General features: G+C 40.3%; 1 protein-coding gene across 5 annotated transcripts in view; it reads right to left on the bottom strand.

Moving 5' to 3' along the window:
* COL19A1 (collagen type XIX alpha 1 chain) overlaps positions 1-7,412 on the bottom strand; it is a 172,794-nt gene extending 165,382 nt beyond the window's left edge. For 3 of the 5 annotated variants that reach the window (XM_015859137.2, XM_015859134.2, XM_015859139.2), the window contains exons 1-2: positions 6,006-6,457; positions 4,966-5,095 (exon numbers count right to left, since the gene is read on the bottom strand). In XM_015859137.2, coding sequence (XP_015714623.1) covers positions 4,966-5,059 — 94 coding nt within the window. In that variant the 5' untranslated portion in view covers positions 5,060-5,095; positions 6,006-6,457. Of the gene's footprint in view, positions 1-4,965; positions 5,096-6,005; positions 6,460-7,181 lie in introns of those variants that run through there. The other 2 variants (XM_015859135.2, XM_015859140.2) reach the window with 2 other exon arrangements.
* Positions 7,413-14,390: the final 6,978 nt, after the last annotated feature.

Raw genomic sequence — 14,390 nt, forward strand, 5'->3', positions numbered from 1 at the left:
TGCATGTGTTGGTGCAAAGAAAGCCCGTTATGGCTGAAGGAAGATTAGCATTACATGCATACTTTAAGAACCATCTTCTTAAAGTAAAGATCATTCTGTGGTTGATCTTTTTTTTTTTTTTTTTTAATTAATATGAAGATTATAGGCAGATTCTGTTTTCAGTTTAATTACTCTACAGCATTTAGAAGAAGAGAAGCCAGATAACAACCTGGTTTTGATCATAGAACTGCTATAAAATGTGCTCGTTTTTTCTCCACCGTTAACTTTCATGAGGGATGAGTGGCTAAGGACTAGGGAATTTATTTTATTCCCACCAGCCACTTTCCTACAACTCCAAATAAAGAATCAAGCCTTAATTTCTGTGTTATCCAGATGATAGCAATGATTCCTCACATGCCACAGACTGGACTGTGGACCTATTTTTATCAGTAGCATAACAGTCCATAGACATGCCATGTAAACGTTATTTATTTGGTTGTTTTCCATATCCCCAGAAAAACTCAAAGAGTTACTATCATTTTTCTTCCAGTCTGTGCTGCTGGTATGCTCCCTTTGTCTAACATTTTACCAGAGAGTTTAGACAAAGTCATAAAATATTAAAAATCAAGAAGCTCCCCATATCAAGACTCATAACTGTAATTGCTATAGATTGAGAAAAATTCTTTCTATAATTTGCACAGTCAAAAAGTTAGACTCTTCCAAGATTTTTAGTACTGCTGGCAGACTCTTAAATTCTTTGGCCTGAGACAAAGCAGTCAGTTTACACATTCAGCCTGTGGGCTGCTGAATTAGAAGATTCACACGAAGGCATTTAGGAAAGAAAAAGAACAAAACAAACCCTTACCAGGCATACACACCACACACAGCTACTACCTCCATTATAATACAAAACTGCAAAATTAAAGTAGTAGTAAAAATAGCAATCTTATATGGTAGACTACGTGTAATAGAACTGAGCTTGTCTGGACAAGTCCATGATTCATATTATGAGAATGGTGAAACTGAAGTTAACATCCCTATGAATTGACTAGATCTTCTTTCCATGCAATTCCCTTTCATTTTTAGAAATCACTGAGGTCTACATAGAAAATTAATATAAAATCAACATAATTATTTCAAAAGCACTTATCTATGTGGATCAGGAAGATGTATAACAAATCATTGTGATCTTCTTTCTTCCGGTACATGATTCACTCTCATTCTGACAGAAAACTTTCACACGCATTTCTGACTGGGAACTGTAGCTTCCATTAAGCATTCCTGGCTTCCCTAGATCAGCAGTCATCTGAAATATCTAGATTCACTTTACAACTGTTTAACTGCTAGCTTAATCATAAAGTTCATCTTTAAGTGAAGTTTTCAGCTGCTAACACCACCTACGCATACATTCTAAGGGCACGGATGTTTCTATCAAAAAGCACAACTGACAAATAAATGTGACCCAGCAGCAAAAGCCCCAGTTAACTCACATATTTTTAACCTCAAATAAGAAACTACTAGAAAATAAAATGCCATTTTTTTCTCCACTTTCTACACTTTAAGCCACTTATTAATAGAAACATTAATTAAACCAAAGGTGGAAAGAGGACAATGAGAGACTGAATATATGATTTTATTGATACAGGAAAGAAGTCCAAGCCTAGTGACTATTTAGAAACTTATGTAAACAGCATCACAACTTTGGTGGCAGGAATTAAGTAATCTGAGTTTGAGTACCAGGATGCCTACACTAGACCTTGGAAAACTATTCTTTAACGAGGAACTGAAGGTAGTAGGAAAAGCAAGACTATATTCTAAGTAGATATCTTGGCTACAGAAGTTATTTTTCCTTTCCTTTGCTTTCCATGAAAAAAAAATGGGCTGATCTAGTGCGCAGGCTTTTCTCTGGGGGAATGTGTAGCTGTTTCTCCTTATGGTTTAAGTTTCTCTGTACTACTTACTCACTAGCTGAAGTGCCTTTCCACAGTATGCAGGCTTTCAGGAGCCACATCCTTTCTGATACCTAACGCTCCTTATTCACTGCCAAAGAAAGCTATTTACCCATGAGTTAAGGAATCCAAGGGTGGCATAGTCACTTATAACCTTAAAAGTTCTGCCTAAGAGTTTACACACACTGATGGTATTAAGAATATGAATACGTTTCCATATGAGAGTGACTCTAGAGATTTTATCTTGATTTGGAGAATTATCTAGCTGCGCTAAAATATGAAAACTGAAAAGCTGAACCAATTTGCATGCCTGAAACCATTCACAGTATTTGGGTCAAACTGCCTATCTGAAACTATGATCTAGAGCCAATACTTTTGCCTTTTGACATGGAATGTGTTGTCAATGGAAATTCACCATGACTGGCAGTCCCAAGACTTTATTTGTGCTACATTTTTCATGGTATAGCAAGTGACTTTGAAAAGGATTGATTATAAAAGAAAACTGAAAAAGCAATGATGATCTGGGAATGAGACAGAACATTATATTCTCAATATGGAGCATTTAGGAATGATCAGATTAGAACTTCGTGTGCCATTACAAAAACAGCTCAAGTCCATGCTTCAAAGCCAAGAGCTCCCTATAATAAAAACCTAAGTTTATGTTATGAAAATACTCCTGAAGTCAGTTAACAAACCAGACTGTGGAATCCTTTACCTTCAGTTCACCATATTTTATCATTAGTATATATGGCAAGTGCTTCCTTCTGATGAATGATTAGCACACCAAAATTTCTGAACGGGTGAGAACTGATAACAATCCTTGCTTAGAGCCTAAGGAGGACAGCTTCAAGAAGGCCCACTCTGATGTTTTCTCCCAACACTAGTATTTATTTAATACAGTATCAAATCAGTAAGCCCCAAAGTACAATCAGAACGCCTTCTCAGCAATCTCTTTCATATGTATACAAACCAATTGATTCTTTCTCTTGCAAGAGATTTTCTTCCATAAATACACTTATTTTTCTCCCCCCTCCCCTCCCCCGCCCCCCGCCCCTCTTCAAATCAAGGTTAATTTAGTTTTCCCTGATTTTGAAGACTGTTCTGTTAGACTCAAGATGATCCAGAAAGAAATTTTAAATGAAAACATGATAATCCAAATATCTATCTAAATGTGTTTTGACAGAAAACAAAACACAACACATTCATGTTAGCTTACTGAGAAACAAATGTCACACGCACACTGCAGGAAAAAGAAGAAACCTGGTCAGGTCCTGAAGGATAGAAGTAAATCTATTCAGAACTGGCACATGGGAGAGAATGAAGATCCAAGAGTTGGTTAATGAGTGGAATAAAGAAATGGAGGAGGCTGGATATTCCTCTCTTCTTCAAATATACACACAAGCAATTTGTAGGATTCAAAAGAGCTGTGCAACACAGAATACTGTTTCACTCCAAGAGGCAGATTTAACAATAAAGACTGCAAATGCACCTTTACCACTGACTTTGCAAAGGCTGTTCTTCTTCAACTCCTTCTTTCTGGTCTATAACTTACATTTCTCTTTTGTACAATTTCTGCACTTTCCAGTCTCTAGGAAAGTCTTTTTCCTGTTATCACCTTAAAGCTTCACTCAAAGTCTATTCCCCACTGTTGGCAGACCCACACACGCTGGCAGCTATCTACTTGTTATTCCTCACCATCTGCCTATATCACCTCATTCTGCAGAAGCCTCTCTCAGTTGTACACTGTTAGTTGTTCACAGGAGAGGTTCAACCTCTCCTCTTCACATCAGTGGTTCTATTGGACCCACATTTGATCAAGCCATCAGATTAGGGTAAATTTCCACCTCCCTTCCAGCTATACAAAACAAACTTACAACGTAGTTCAGATCTACTATTCATAAAAGGTCCACTTTATCTGTCACACCTTATAACAAAGGCTTATCTTTTCCTGAGATATCTCTTCATTAGAAAAAAAAGAAGTTCCAAATTTAGCTAGTTACATTATCAGGGAGCTTTGTGTACTCATTTTCTTCTACTCTATGTAAGTCTTCCCTTCTGTAATGCACTGGATAGGAATAAAAGAGATGACAACCTATTTTGACTCTTTTAGATGATCAAAGAGGATAATCGTGTCCATTCTAACTCTTACAGGGGTTAAGAATAATTTATTGGTGGAGAATTTAGCTTTGCTGCCCTAAACACAGAAGGCAAATCGAGAGTCTAAGTTATATTCAGATTCTTCACAATGTATTACTGCAGTCCCAAAGCCTACGCATTGCATTTAATAGTTAATAAGTGCTACTATTTATTGTTTACTGGAGCAATAACAGGATTATTATGCTAGAAATTGACTTCAAAATTTCTGGGGGCATGAGTTTCCAAGGCATTGCACAGATTCAAAGCTACTATGTACATACAGATCCTATTATCTTCCACCAGCATTACTACAAATACATTTCACCTTCTGCAAAGCTTAGCAGAGCAAGATAATATGGACAGTGAGAGAGAAGTGGAGAAACATGAGAATATTTGCAGAAGATGGGCAACAGCTTTTACAGCAAACAATTTAATTATATTCTTCTTCCCTGCCTTCTTCGGTACAAGATCCCATCTCACTGTATGTCTGTGAAGCATGTGACACGGTTTGAGGATTAACTTAAGGTTAAGTTAATGTGAGCATTAGGTTGTTTAGATCAGTGTAACTACTTAGTAACAAAGCCATGTGATTTTTTTTCACAGAAGTTTTGCAAGACTAGATTCAGAATCTTGCTTTGTATAGTAAGCTGAGAAATTACAAACCAAAACTCTTCGTACAACTGCTTCCAAATGTGAATCTTTCAAGCATCCGAAACAGAAAGACTGCTTTTGAACTGCTTCAAGTTTAGGCATGGACACAAAAAGGTTAAAGAACAATAACAAAGTCTTTTCTTGTTTTGTTTGCTTGTACTTATTTCCCACGTATTGTGCTTATTCGTCTACAGGCTGAGCATCAGGATTTATGTCTTTGGGCATTGATGCACAAGAAAAGTGGGAATACCTGTCTGGTCACTGACGGCCACAGCAGTAGAAGCTGGGAGGAGCAGGATGACTGCCATGAAAGGCCAAAATGAACAGGATCCAATGCACTTCATCTCCCCCCGGACACATGTGAACAATCAGCTACAAATCTGAAACAGAAGATAATCACATTCAGAACAATTCTGCTTCAAGAATGTCTCAACTACAAGGAAAAGGGTAAACCACTAGTCATACACTAAGGGTATGATTTATCTATTTTGAGGAGCTATAAAAATAGACCTAAGTAAATTTAGAAATATTCCTTCAGTTCTCCATCTCATAAGCATCATCAAAAACATTAACTCACAAATATTAGCTGTGAAGGCAAACCATTATTTATTTCATTAATAACGACTGGTTTTATTTCTCCCTCCTGAAGTCTCAGTTTTAAACACGCTAAGGTAACCGCTCGGTGTCACTGTGCTGCTGAGCTCCCAACCATCACAAGAACAACGTGTTACACCTCTGGTGTATGTGAAAACAAACAGAAATACGATGCTTCTCCCCAGTGCAGAGTCCCCAGGTGCCTGGCACTACCTGTGCTGAGTTCACAGCTTAAACACCGCAGAAGCACAATCCAGCTTCAACAACACGTTCTTCAGCCCCTACATATAAGAGCTTTTCTCTTAAGCAAACTATAACTCCTAGAAACAAATGAACCCAGCAAAGCACATTAAGTGCCAAATACTCTTCTAACCACAACTTGTGTAAAGAAAAGCAAATCTTATACCTACGACGTGCTCTTCAGAATTACCTTTGCGAGACCCCCCAGCAGAGCCACTCTGTCAGTTACACACGCTGACAGAGACCACACCACCGTTAACTTTCCCAGCCTCCCCAACAGCAGCACGTTGAGTGCACTTTCAAGCACCATTAATTTCCTGCACCTGCTTTACGAGCACGGAGTTGCCGTGCCAGCCCTCACTCTCTGGAGGGCTCATGCAGGTTCGGTACCTGACGTTCCCACTTCCCGCAGCTCCGCGCTTGGCCGCCCGCTCCCTCCTCCCACGGCGAGCGCACCTGAAGCTGCAGGACGAGTTTCCAGCAGCTCAAAATGCAACGCGACGGCGATTCAGTTTCTCTTGGACGAAGTTGCGTCCGGCTGCAGGAGGATCTGAACACCCCACGAACGGGCGGGCGCGGGGGGCGTGCAGCCGGGGGCTGACTGACGGCGAGGCGAGGTGGGCCCGGTACAGCACCGGGCAGCCTCCACCCACCCCCTTCACCGTCCCTCCCTCAACCCCGGCGGTGCTCGGCCCGGAATCTGCCAGCACCCCCGGCTGCTCGCCCGGCCCGGTCCGACCAGCGACGGGGCAAGCATCCGCCGACGCTTCCTCCCCTGCAGCGCTGCCAGCAGCACGCTCGGGCCGCCGGAGAAGGTGGCGCGGCGTCCCCTCTGCACGAGGGAGCCCTCTGCCGCCGGACCCCCGGCCCCGCCAGGTGCGAGCGGCGCACGGAGCCGGGCGCCGGCATGCGGGCGGCAGCTCTCGCTCGCCCCGTCCCGCGCCGGGCACCGCGCCTGGCTGGAGCCGGTCCCGCCGCGCCGCCCCGCGGGCAGCTCCGGGCGGCGGCCGGGCCCGCAGCGCTCCTGCTCCGCGTCGGCGAGGGGCGGGCAGGTGGAAGGCGGCCCGGCGGCGGGCGGCGCTCCGTTCCCCGGCGGGGTGGGTCCGCTGGATCTGCGCGGTGCTCCCGGCGAGGGCAGTCGAGGAGCCCCGTGGCTACCCGACAGCGCTGCCCTGCTGTAGATTTGCCGTGCCCTCCCCAAGTGCTGCTGTCGGCAAGGATGGTACCGGTACCGGGATGTAGGCGAACCCGTGCGCGCACAGATCAGAGCGACGCACACTAACAGATAGGCTGAAAAATGTAAATACGTACGCACACGGTGTGTATATATAGTATTGTGCCGATTTACAGCGGCTTAAGTTTTATTATTATTATTATTCTGTAAATTACTACATATGTACCAGGACTGCTTTCATTAGCATACATCTGTAATCATACAGTCACGCACAAGCACCCTTACAGCTCAGGCTGATTACAACACGCTAAACGCTCACTGTGCGTGTTTCTATTGGGTGTAGTTAATATGACAAGATCACCAACAAACTTCTGCACGAGCACCAAAACAGGAATATTGAAGCGTGAGCGCATAGGTAAGTTGTTCAGACAACTCTCTGCGAATAGCGAGCTGCTTACCTTTAGTTTCTATTCCAGCTCGTCCCCCAGCAGTACAGACATGCCCGTGCTGCTGCGTGCCGAGGAGTTGCGGAGCGCGGTGAGGGGATGCAGCGCTGCCCTTATCAGTCTCACGCAGCGTGACCCTCCCACTCCGCTCGGAGCTGCGGGACAGGACGGACCGCCGCCCAACAGGCTCTTTACACAGTCAGAAATCCGAGGGGCAGCGACAGCACAAGAAATGTTTTCTTTCAACCCCCTCCCTTCCAGTTCTGTGTAAATTAATTTGCCAGAGTATGAACACGCAAATGTAAGGGTATCTGGCTTCGGGCTGTAAGGAACAGATTACATACATTAGCATGCTGGCAGAGGCTGGCTATTATCACTTAAAGTATATAAAATTAATGACATGTGCTTATACTTACCATAAATTTAAAATTTGTTCATCCAAGTTACCAAGAGAGCGTGCCTATTTACAGCACTGATGCTGCAAAATGCAGCAGATTACTGGCATTTGTCCTGCCTTTCAAAACCCATCATTTGCAAATCAGAACGTTCTCGCACTGTGCTATCATCTGCCTACAATAAAGCGGTGACATTGAGCACTGCCCCTGGATATGCCAAACTATACTTTTCTCAGTTCTGCGTGTGCTTGTGGCAGTTTTCCGTATTGCATTTCATGGATGTAAACCAGACAGAGGGATAGAAAAATAAAGTGACAAGATATACATACACAGAGCACAGATTTAGAGCTTATTTAAACATATTTCATTTGTGTATTTTCACGGCATATATTATCTCCTATCAGATCTGTTTTGACAGGGCAAGAAAAGAAAAGCGGTGACTACTGAATGAAGGGCACTGAACACCAGTTTAGCTCATCTGGTTTTAAGGTCAGCAGACTTTAATGGTTACCTATTTTTGCCTTTTCTCTCCAGCAGCTTTTCACCAGTGTTCCAACAAAGACAGTGTGTTGGGATGACAAACCACACAGAAAAATGTGAATATCTTCTAGGTTTAAATTTCAAAGCAGTTGTCCTTTCCAATGTAGAATCAGAAGAGAAAGATGAAATTGCAGCTTATGTCTGCTTTGTAGGGTGTTTTAATCCAGAACTTTGCTAGGCTCGTTCTGTGACTTTGTGCACACCACACACACTCTTTTCACATACTCCTTCCTTTCCTTCTGAAAGCTATGGAAATAAAGCTTCACCACCTCGCAGGGCAGCTCTCCAGATCACAGTCCTCAGTTGCAAAATCAGCTGAGTATTTCCTTTGCTTTGAGACTGTTCATTTTGATAAAGGCTGCAGTGTCGAGACCTAATTCAGTGTATCAAAACGAGTTTTGAGATCCCTCGTTGAAAGACCCATTGTAAAAGCTCTGCTTCTTGTGAAAGGCATTATCATTTTTTATTTGAAAAGAAATGTGTTTCCCATTGCTCTTTCAAGTTATTAAAATTCTTGAAATCCTTTCTCTTTACTTCATTTTACATACCCTAAATATATAAATCCAGTTCTTACAATGTTATTATCTTGACGATTTACATTCTGAATTAGATAATCTACCTAATTGTGTAATACTTGCAGATACAATCTGTTCATCATTTAAGGGAACATTTCTGCTCCTCGGAGCTTTAGCATTTCTCAGAATTTCAAATTCTGGTTTGCTTTTCATTGCTTGTGATGTAATAATGAAACATAACCCCCAAAACCAAAGATGTTGTTCCACTTACTGAGCCAGCAATGCTCCAAACAGAAAATCAAAAATACCTTATTTGGGCGATGTCAACTTCAGAACACTCCACATCATTATGAAAATATTAAGAAGAAGAAGAATTAGAACCTATTGTAATGTTCCCTGGCTAATATTGTTTCCTGTACTCTGGCCCAGACCTTCAACTAAATGAGATTATGCCAGTTCATGTAAGTCAAATAAATTACTCTGATTTATACCGGTTAAAGAGGACTTGGACATTGGAGACAGTAACTGTATGTATTTACAGAGAACACTTCATGCTGACAGAAACAGCCCTGAATGACTAGTGACATAACAATTGGGATCAAGAAAAATCTTACTGTCTACAGAACTCTGTTGGGAACCAATCAAATCTCTGTCCTGCAATACAAGAAGCAAAGCAACAACTCACAAAACTTCTTTGTTCTCTTGCACAGCTTAAAAGTGTAAACCCAGTTCACCTGCAAAGTTGGCAGTGTACTGCGCAGAAAACACTGCTGCACTGAGTTCTTCTCTCCTGGTTTGAAGGAAGTACTGGAAATGGCTGATGAGTGTGTGATCTGAAACATCGTAGCAAGGAGATGCCCTACGATGCTACCTGTGTAGCAACAAAGTTTTCTAGATATCTCTGCTTAGCTGAAACTCGCACTGGCTTACAGATGACTGGATCAGACCTGAGTGCAGACAAGAGCCAAAGCAAATACACCAAAAGAGAGGGAGCCTAAGCTTGGCACCACACTTAGCACAGCCATATAGAACACATTCCACCTCCTGTGCTGAGAATGAACTGCTTCTCTGAGCAGCTTTAACTAGAAGTGCAGCTGCAGGCAAGATACAGGGGGAAAGGAGGGAGAATTGGGGTGGGAGAATGCAGGGACAGACTTATTTGTTCCAGAAAACTTTTCTCTACTGCTGACAGTCACTTTCAGCTTTTGTTTCTTTTTCGGCACTCTTAGATATCCAAAAGAGCCAAGTCACATAGCTCACTCTTGTCTGTTTGCTGCTAACAGATTTGTCTCCATCTTGTTAGACCCACATTTTTAACTTGTGTTGCTTGTGACAACACATATGCAGGAATGAAGCCTCGAGCTTTGACAATTCTGAAAGCAGCAGTACTCCACATGAAAAGTTTTCTAAAAAAGATTAATGTAAGCCTCTGCCTTACTCATTTGTTTTGTTTCTCCTTTGTTTTTTTTTAAACGCACAAGTTCTTTGCCAGATGAACCTTTCTGCCCTTTGCAAGGTTTGCCAGTCAGTCATGACAGCTGCATTGCACTGAAACAATTAAAACGTTCATTCTTTTGAATTTGTTTGTAACTTCTGCAGTGGAGATAAACTCCGTGTAAGACCAAATGTCAAGTGTCACCATCTTGTGTGCGTGATAGAGGGTCTTGCTTTCTGATATGGCTATTTAAAAAACCTCCATATTCTCCTTACAGGCTTTTTCTTTTAATTTAATTTTATTTTATTTATTTTTTTATTTGTTTTTGTAAGAGTGGATTATTTTTTATTTATTTATATTTCTTCCTGCCAGCAGACTCAGTTTATCCAGTTTAAGCTTCTTTTTCTAATCTTGTTCTCCAGGACTCAAACCCTCTCTCTGTCAGTTAAGTATCTGTATCTTGTAGTTCAAGCTCTGATAAATTAAGCAACATCACATGAGAAGAAATGAAGATTTCTAATGAATGCCTGAGCAAGTAGAGCTTAAAACTGTTTGAGTCCTTTAAGAATCTGGCCCTGTAGTTTTAACACATAAAAAGCTCGTCCCAAATAGACTGGAGATGCATCAGGCTGTAATTATTCATACTTAAAAGATATGAGTGATTGCAATTTATTACATAAAATTTTCTGTGTTCGTGAAAATTGCCTTCTGTGTCATGCACTCAAGGAAGACCTCAAAACACACAATCCCAAAAAAAGGCTGATGTCACCTCAGTAACACAGTTACCTTTGGTAGATTTTGTGGTTTTGGCCTTAGGTCATCTTTCTACTGTAAGTTTTTGTAATTAAATACATTATTTATTATGTATCAATGTCAGATATTTGCTATTCCAATATTCATAGACTACATCCACTGATAAAGCCATGAGTTGTAAATGCATTTGAATAATTTTGCATGTGACTTAGTTGCAAGATGTTACTTTAAGTTGTTAGGGCATAATTAGTTCCAGTGCTAGTGTGCAGTCAACAACTAACTATCAAGATTAAGTTCAATACTAGATTAAAATAATCAACGAAATATATCTGGATTCCACTTATCAGGAAAAGGAAGAAACCAAAGCAGTTCCTAGCTAATCCAAGCTTCATCAAAATGCTAAATTGCTTGGCCTCACTCCAAAATTAAATTAATCCATCGTGTCCAAACCACATTCAAAATACCAAAAATAAAGCATTTCAAGACCGATGCTAATGCTATGTTTCATACATTATACTGCTAGGTTTGCTTTAAGAATCTTCTGTATATGTAAATGGGGGCCATTCTATGAGCTAACTGTTAGTTGTGCATTCCTAACAAACAGCAAAATTTTCATGAATTGCAGTGCAGAAATATACAAATGGTCATGAAGAAAATTCCCAATAGATTCTTCCTTTTGACTGTCACTTTCAATGAGTGCACAAATTCTCCAGCTCCCAAAAATACATTTATATACAGTATGACGTCTGATTTTGACTTGCAATGTGTATAGGTCAGTAGGTTATTTTAGAGGGCACATAACAGCTAGACTTTTGAGCTTGTACTTTTGTCTTGCTTCTAGCTGCAGCCTTTACATGCTACTGAATTGACAGTTCTTTAACATCTGAGATCACAACTAGATATTTTTAGGCAGACAACAAGCTTAATAAATCTCTAAAATATTGGCTTAAATGTATAGGGATCCTGAGAAATTCTCCCAGGTGTAAGAAAAATACATGGATGTTCACTTCAACTTTCCAGATTCTTATGCCCACCTATTCAGCAGGAAATATGAATAATGGTAATTTTGTTTCCTTACAGTATTGAAATTGTGCATTCAAATAACAATGGTAGATTGTTCTGCACAAATTCTGATTCTTGAATATTAATTACGATTGCAGTTAATAATTTTTAAAAATGATTGTCACACATCAGTCTTGCATAGGCAAATTTATAGAAGTTTTCTGAAAAATTTTAAACCAGTGATAACATGACCTAAAATAATTTCATTTTTCAATGCAATATTCTATATATAAATACAACTGTGTAAAGATAGCTGGAGCAAAAGGATGAAACAGTGGGGGGCATTGACTAATAATGATACTTGAAATTGCTCAGACATTTAAGTTAAAATGGAATTTTATCTGACATTTCTTGGTTTATCTCTACCTCATCTTCCCGAAGTTTTAAAAAATAAACATAGAAAATGCAGCATGTTGGCCTTATCTTTGCCTAAAATGAAGTTGCCCTGTAAGGCTTATAGAACTTTGTTTACAGAAACTTAAATTTTTTCCTTCCTTTTTCAAATATTTTCTAAGATTTGCATTATAGCAATTTTGAATTAGCATATTTCACATCTTTATAGCTTGCACATAGGATTTCAGCATATTCATATGGAAATACTGAGCCAAAATCTGTAACTCCCAACACAGCTGTCTAAAACCTGGTCTTCATCTTTTCAATTGAGAAGTGGCTTTTAAAGCCACATAGGTACTTCAGACTAAAACAAACAACATGATGTGGTTTACATTTGGTTTGTTTTGGAAAACCACTTTTCTGTTTTTCTCATCCATGGTCAGCTGTTTGACTGCATGCACTCTTGTTTCTCATGCAATACAGATGCCACCAACGTGCACGTGCTTCCTCTGGTACAAGTAGAGTGGATTAAATATGAAAGAAAGAACAAAAACCAGTTATAAGTATTCAGATTATTTTTTTATTGCCTACTTTGTGGAGCCCATAAAACAACAGAATGCATGGCAAGCTATTTTTATCATGGCAGTGTGGTTATAAGCAACTATTTATCTATCCACAAAAAGATGAACTATGCCTTCTAACAAATTAAGGATCTAAAGATTTTGGCACTGCTATTCTTAGTGTTGTTTCTCTTAGCTTGTTCATACTGAACTGATGTCATACTGAATTCTACAAATCCAAACCTATCTCAAGTTGGAATAACTTTACTACATTTTTTTTGTACCGCCCCATTAAGGGGTACTAAAAGTGCCAAATTTTGCTTCTGAAATAGTTATGAATACTTTACAAAGTACATGATACTAGTAGAGACATTCAGCACAATTAAATATCAGCAATATATTAAGAATACATTTTACTTTTAGGTTTTTATATATTAAAATCTGATATATATTGGGATCAGACAGCACTAAATACTGCATGTGATACAACTCCAAAACTTTTTTTTTTTTTCTTTTTCCTATTGGCTTACCAATACCACTGAGTTGAATGAAAATATAAATATAATGCAATATTAGTATTTGGTTACTTTATTAGCAAGCATTTTCTCTGCACTTCTTTGGCAGCTATTTTGGCTAATACACACTCACCTAAACACATTTAATTCCTTATTTACATATTACTTCAATTTTTTTGTTGTTGTTTCCCAAAGGCTAATAAAATTAAATGTTATATTAATGTATAATTAGACCTAAAATGTCTGGGAAAAAATCACAGAATTGTAGGGGTTGGAAGGGACCTCTAGAGATCATCGAGTCCAACCCCCCTGCCAAAGCAGGGTCCCTACACCACGTCGCACAGGTAGGTGTCCAGGCAGGTCTTGAATATCTCCAGAGAAGGAGACTCCACCACCTCCCTGGGCAGCCTGTAACAGTGCTCCATCACCCTCACCATAAAGAAGTTTTTGCTCACATTCACGCAGAAATTCCTTTGTTACAGTTTCAGGCTGTTTCCCCTTGTCCTGTCTCCACACACTGCTGAAAAGAGTCTGGCCTTGCCACTTTGCCCCCCGCACCTCAGATATTTATAGACCTGGATCAGGTCCCCTCTCAGACTCCTTTTCTCAAGGCTAAACAGACCCAGTTCCCTAAGTCTCTCCTCACAGGGGAGATGCTCCAGGCCCTTTACCATCTTAATGGCCCTCCGCTGGACTCCTTCCAAGACATCACTGTCTTTTTCTGGGGAGCCCAGAACTGGACACAATATTCCAGGAGAAATATGGAGGGGGAGGATCATTTACTTCGACCAGCTGGACGCGCTCTTTTTAATACACTACAGTATGCCATTGGCTTTATTGGCTACAAGGGCACACTGCTGGCTCATGGTCAATCTGTCATCCAGCAGGATGCCCAGGTACCTCCCATTTCCCGGTCTCAGGAACTTGCTTATTAAGATCAGAACTGTTTACTCCAATTAACGCCATTTAAGAAAATTTTAAAACTACATTGAATAAAGATTCACATAAACAAGAGACTACAGTTCTGATTCAGATCCTGGAATATCCAGTAATACTCATTAAGAGTTGCCCATAATGTGTGCTATTTAGTCTGTCGTGATCCCTTAAAGGAGT

The sequence above is a fragment of the Coturnix japonica genome, chromosome 3, assembly GCF_001577835.2.
Source record: "Coturnix japonica isolate 7356 chromosome 3, Coturnix japonica 2.1, whole genome shotgun sequence".
Classification (NCBI taxonomy): domain Eukaryota; kingdom Metazoa; phylum Chordata; class Aves; order Galliformes; family Phasianidae; genus Coturnix; species Coturnix japonica.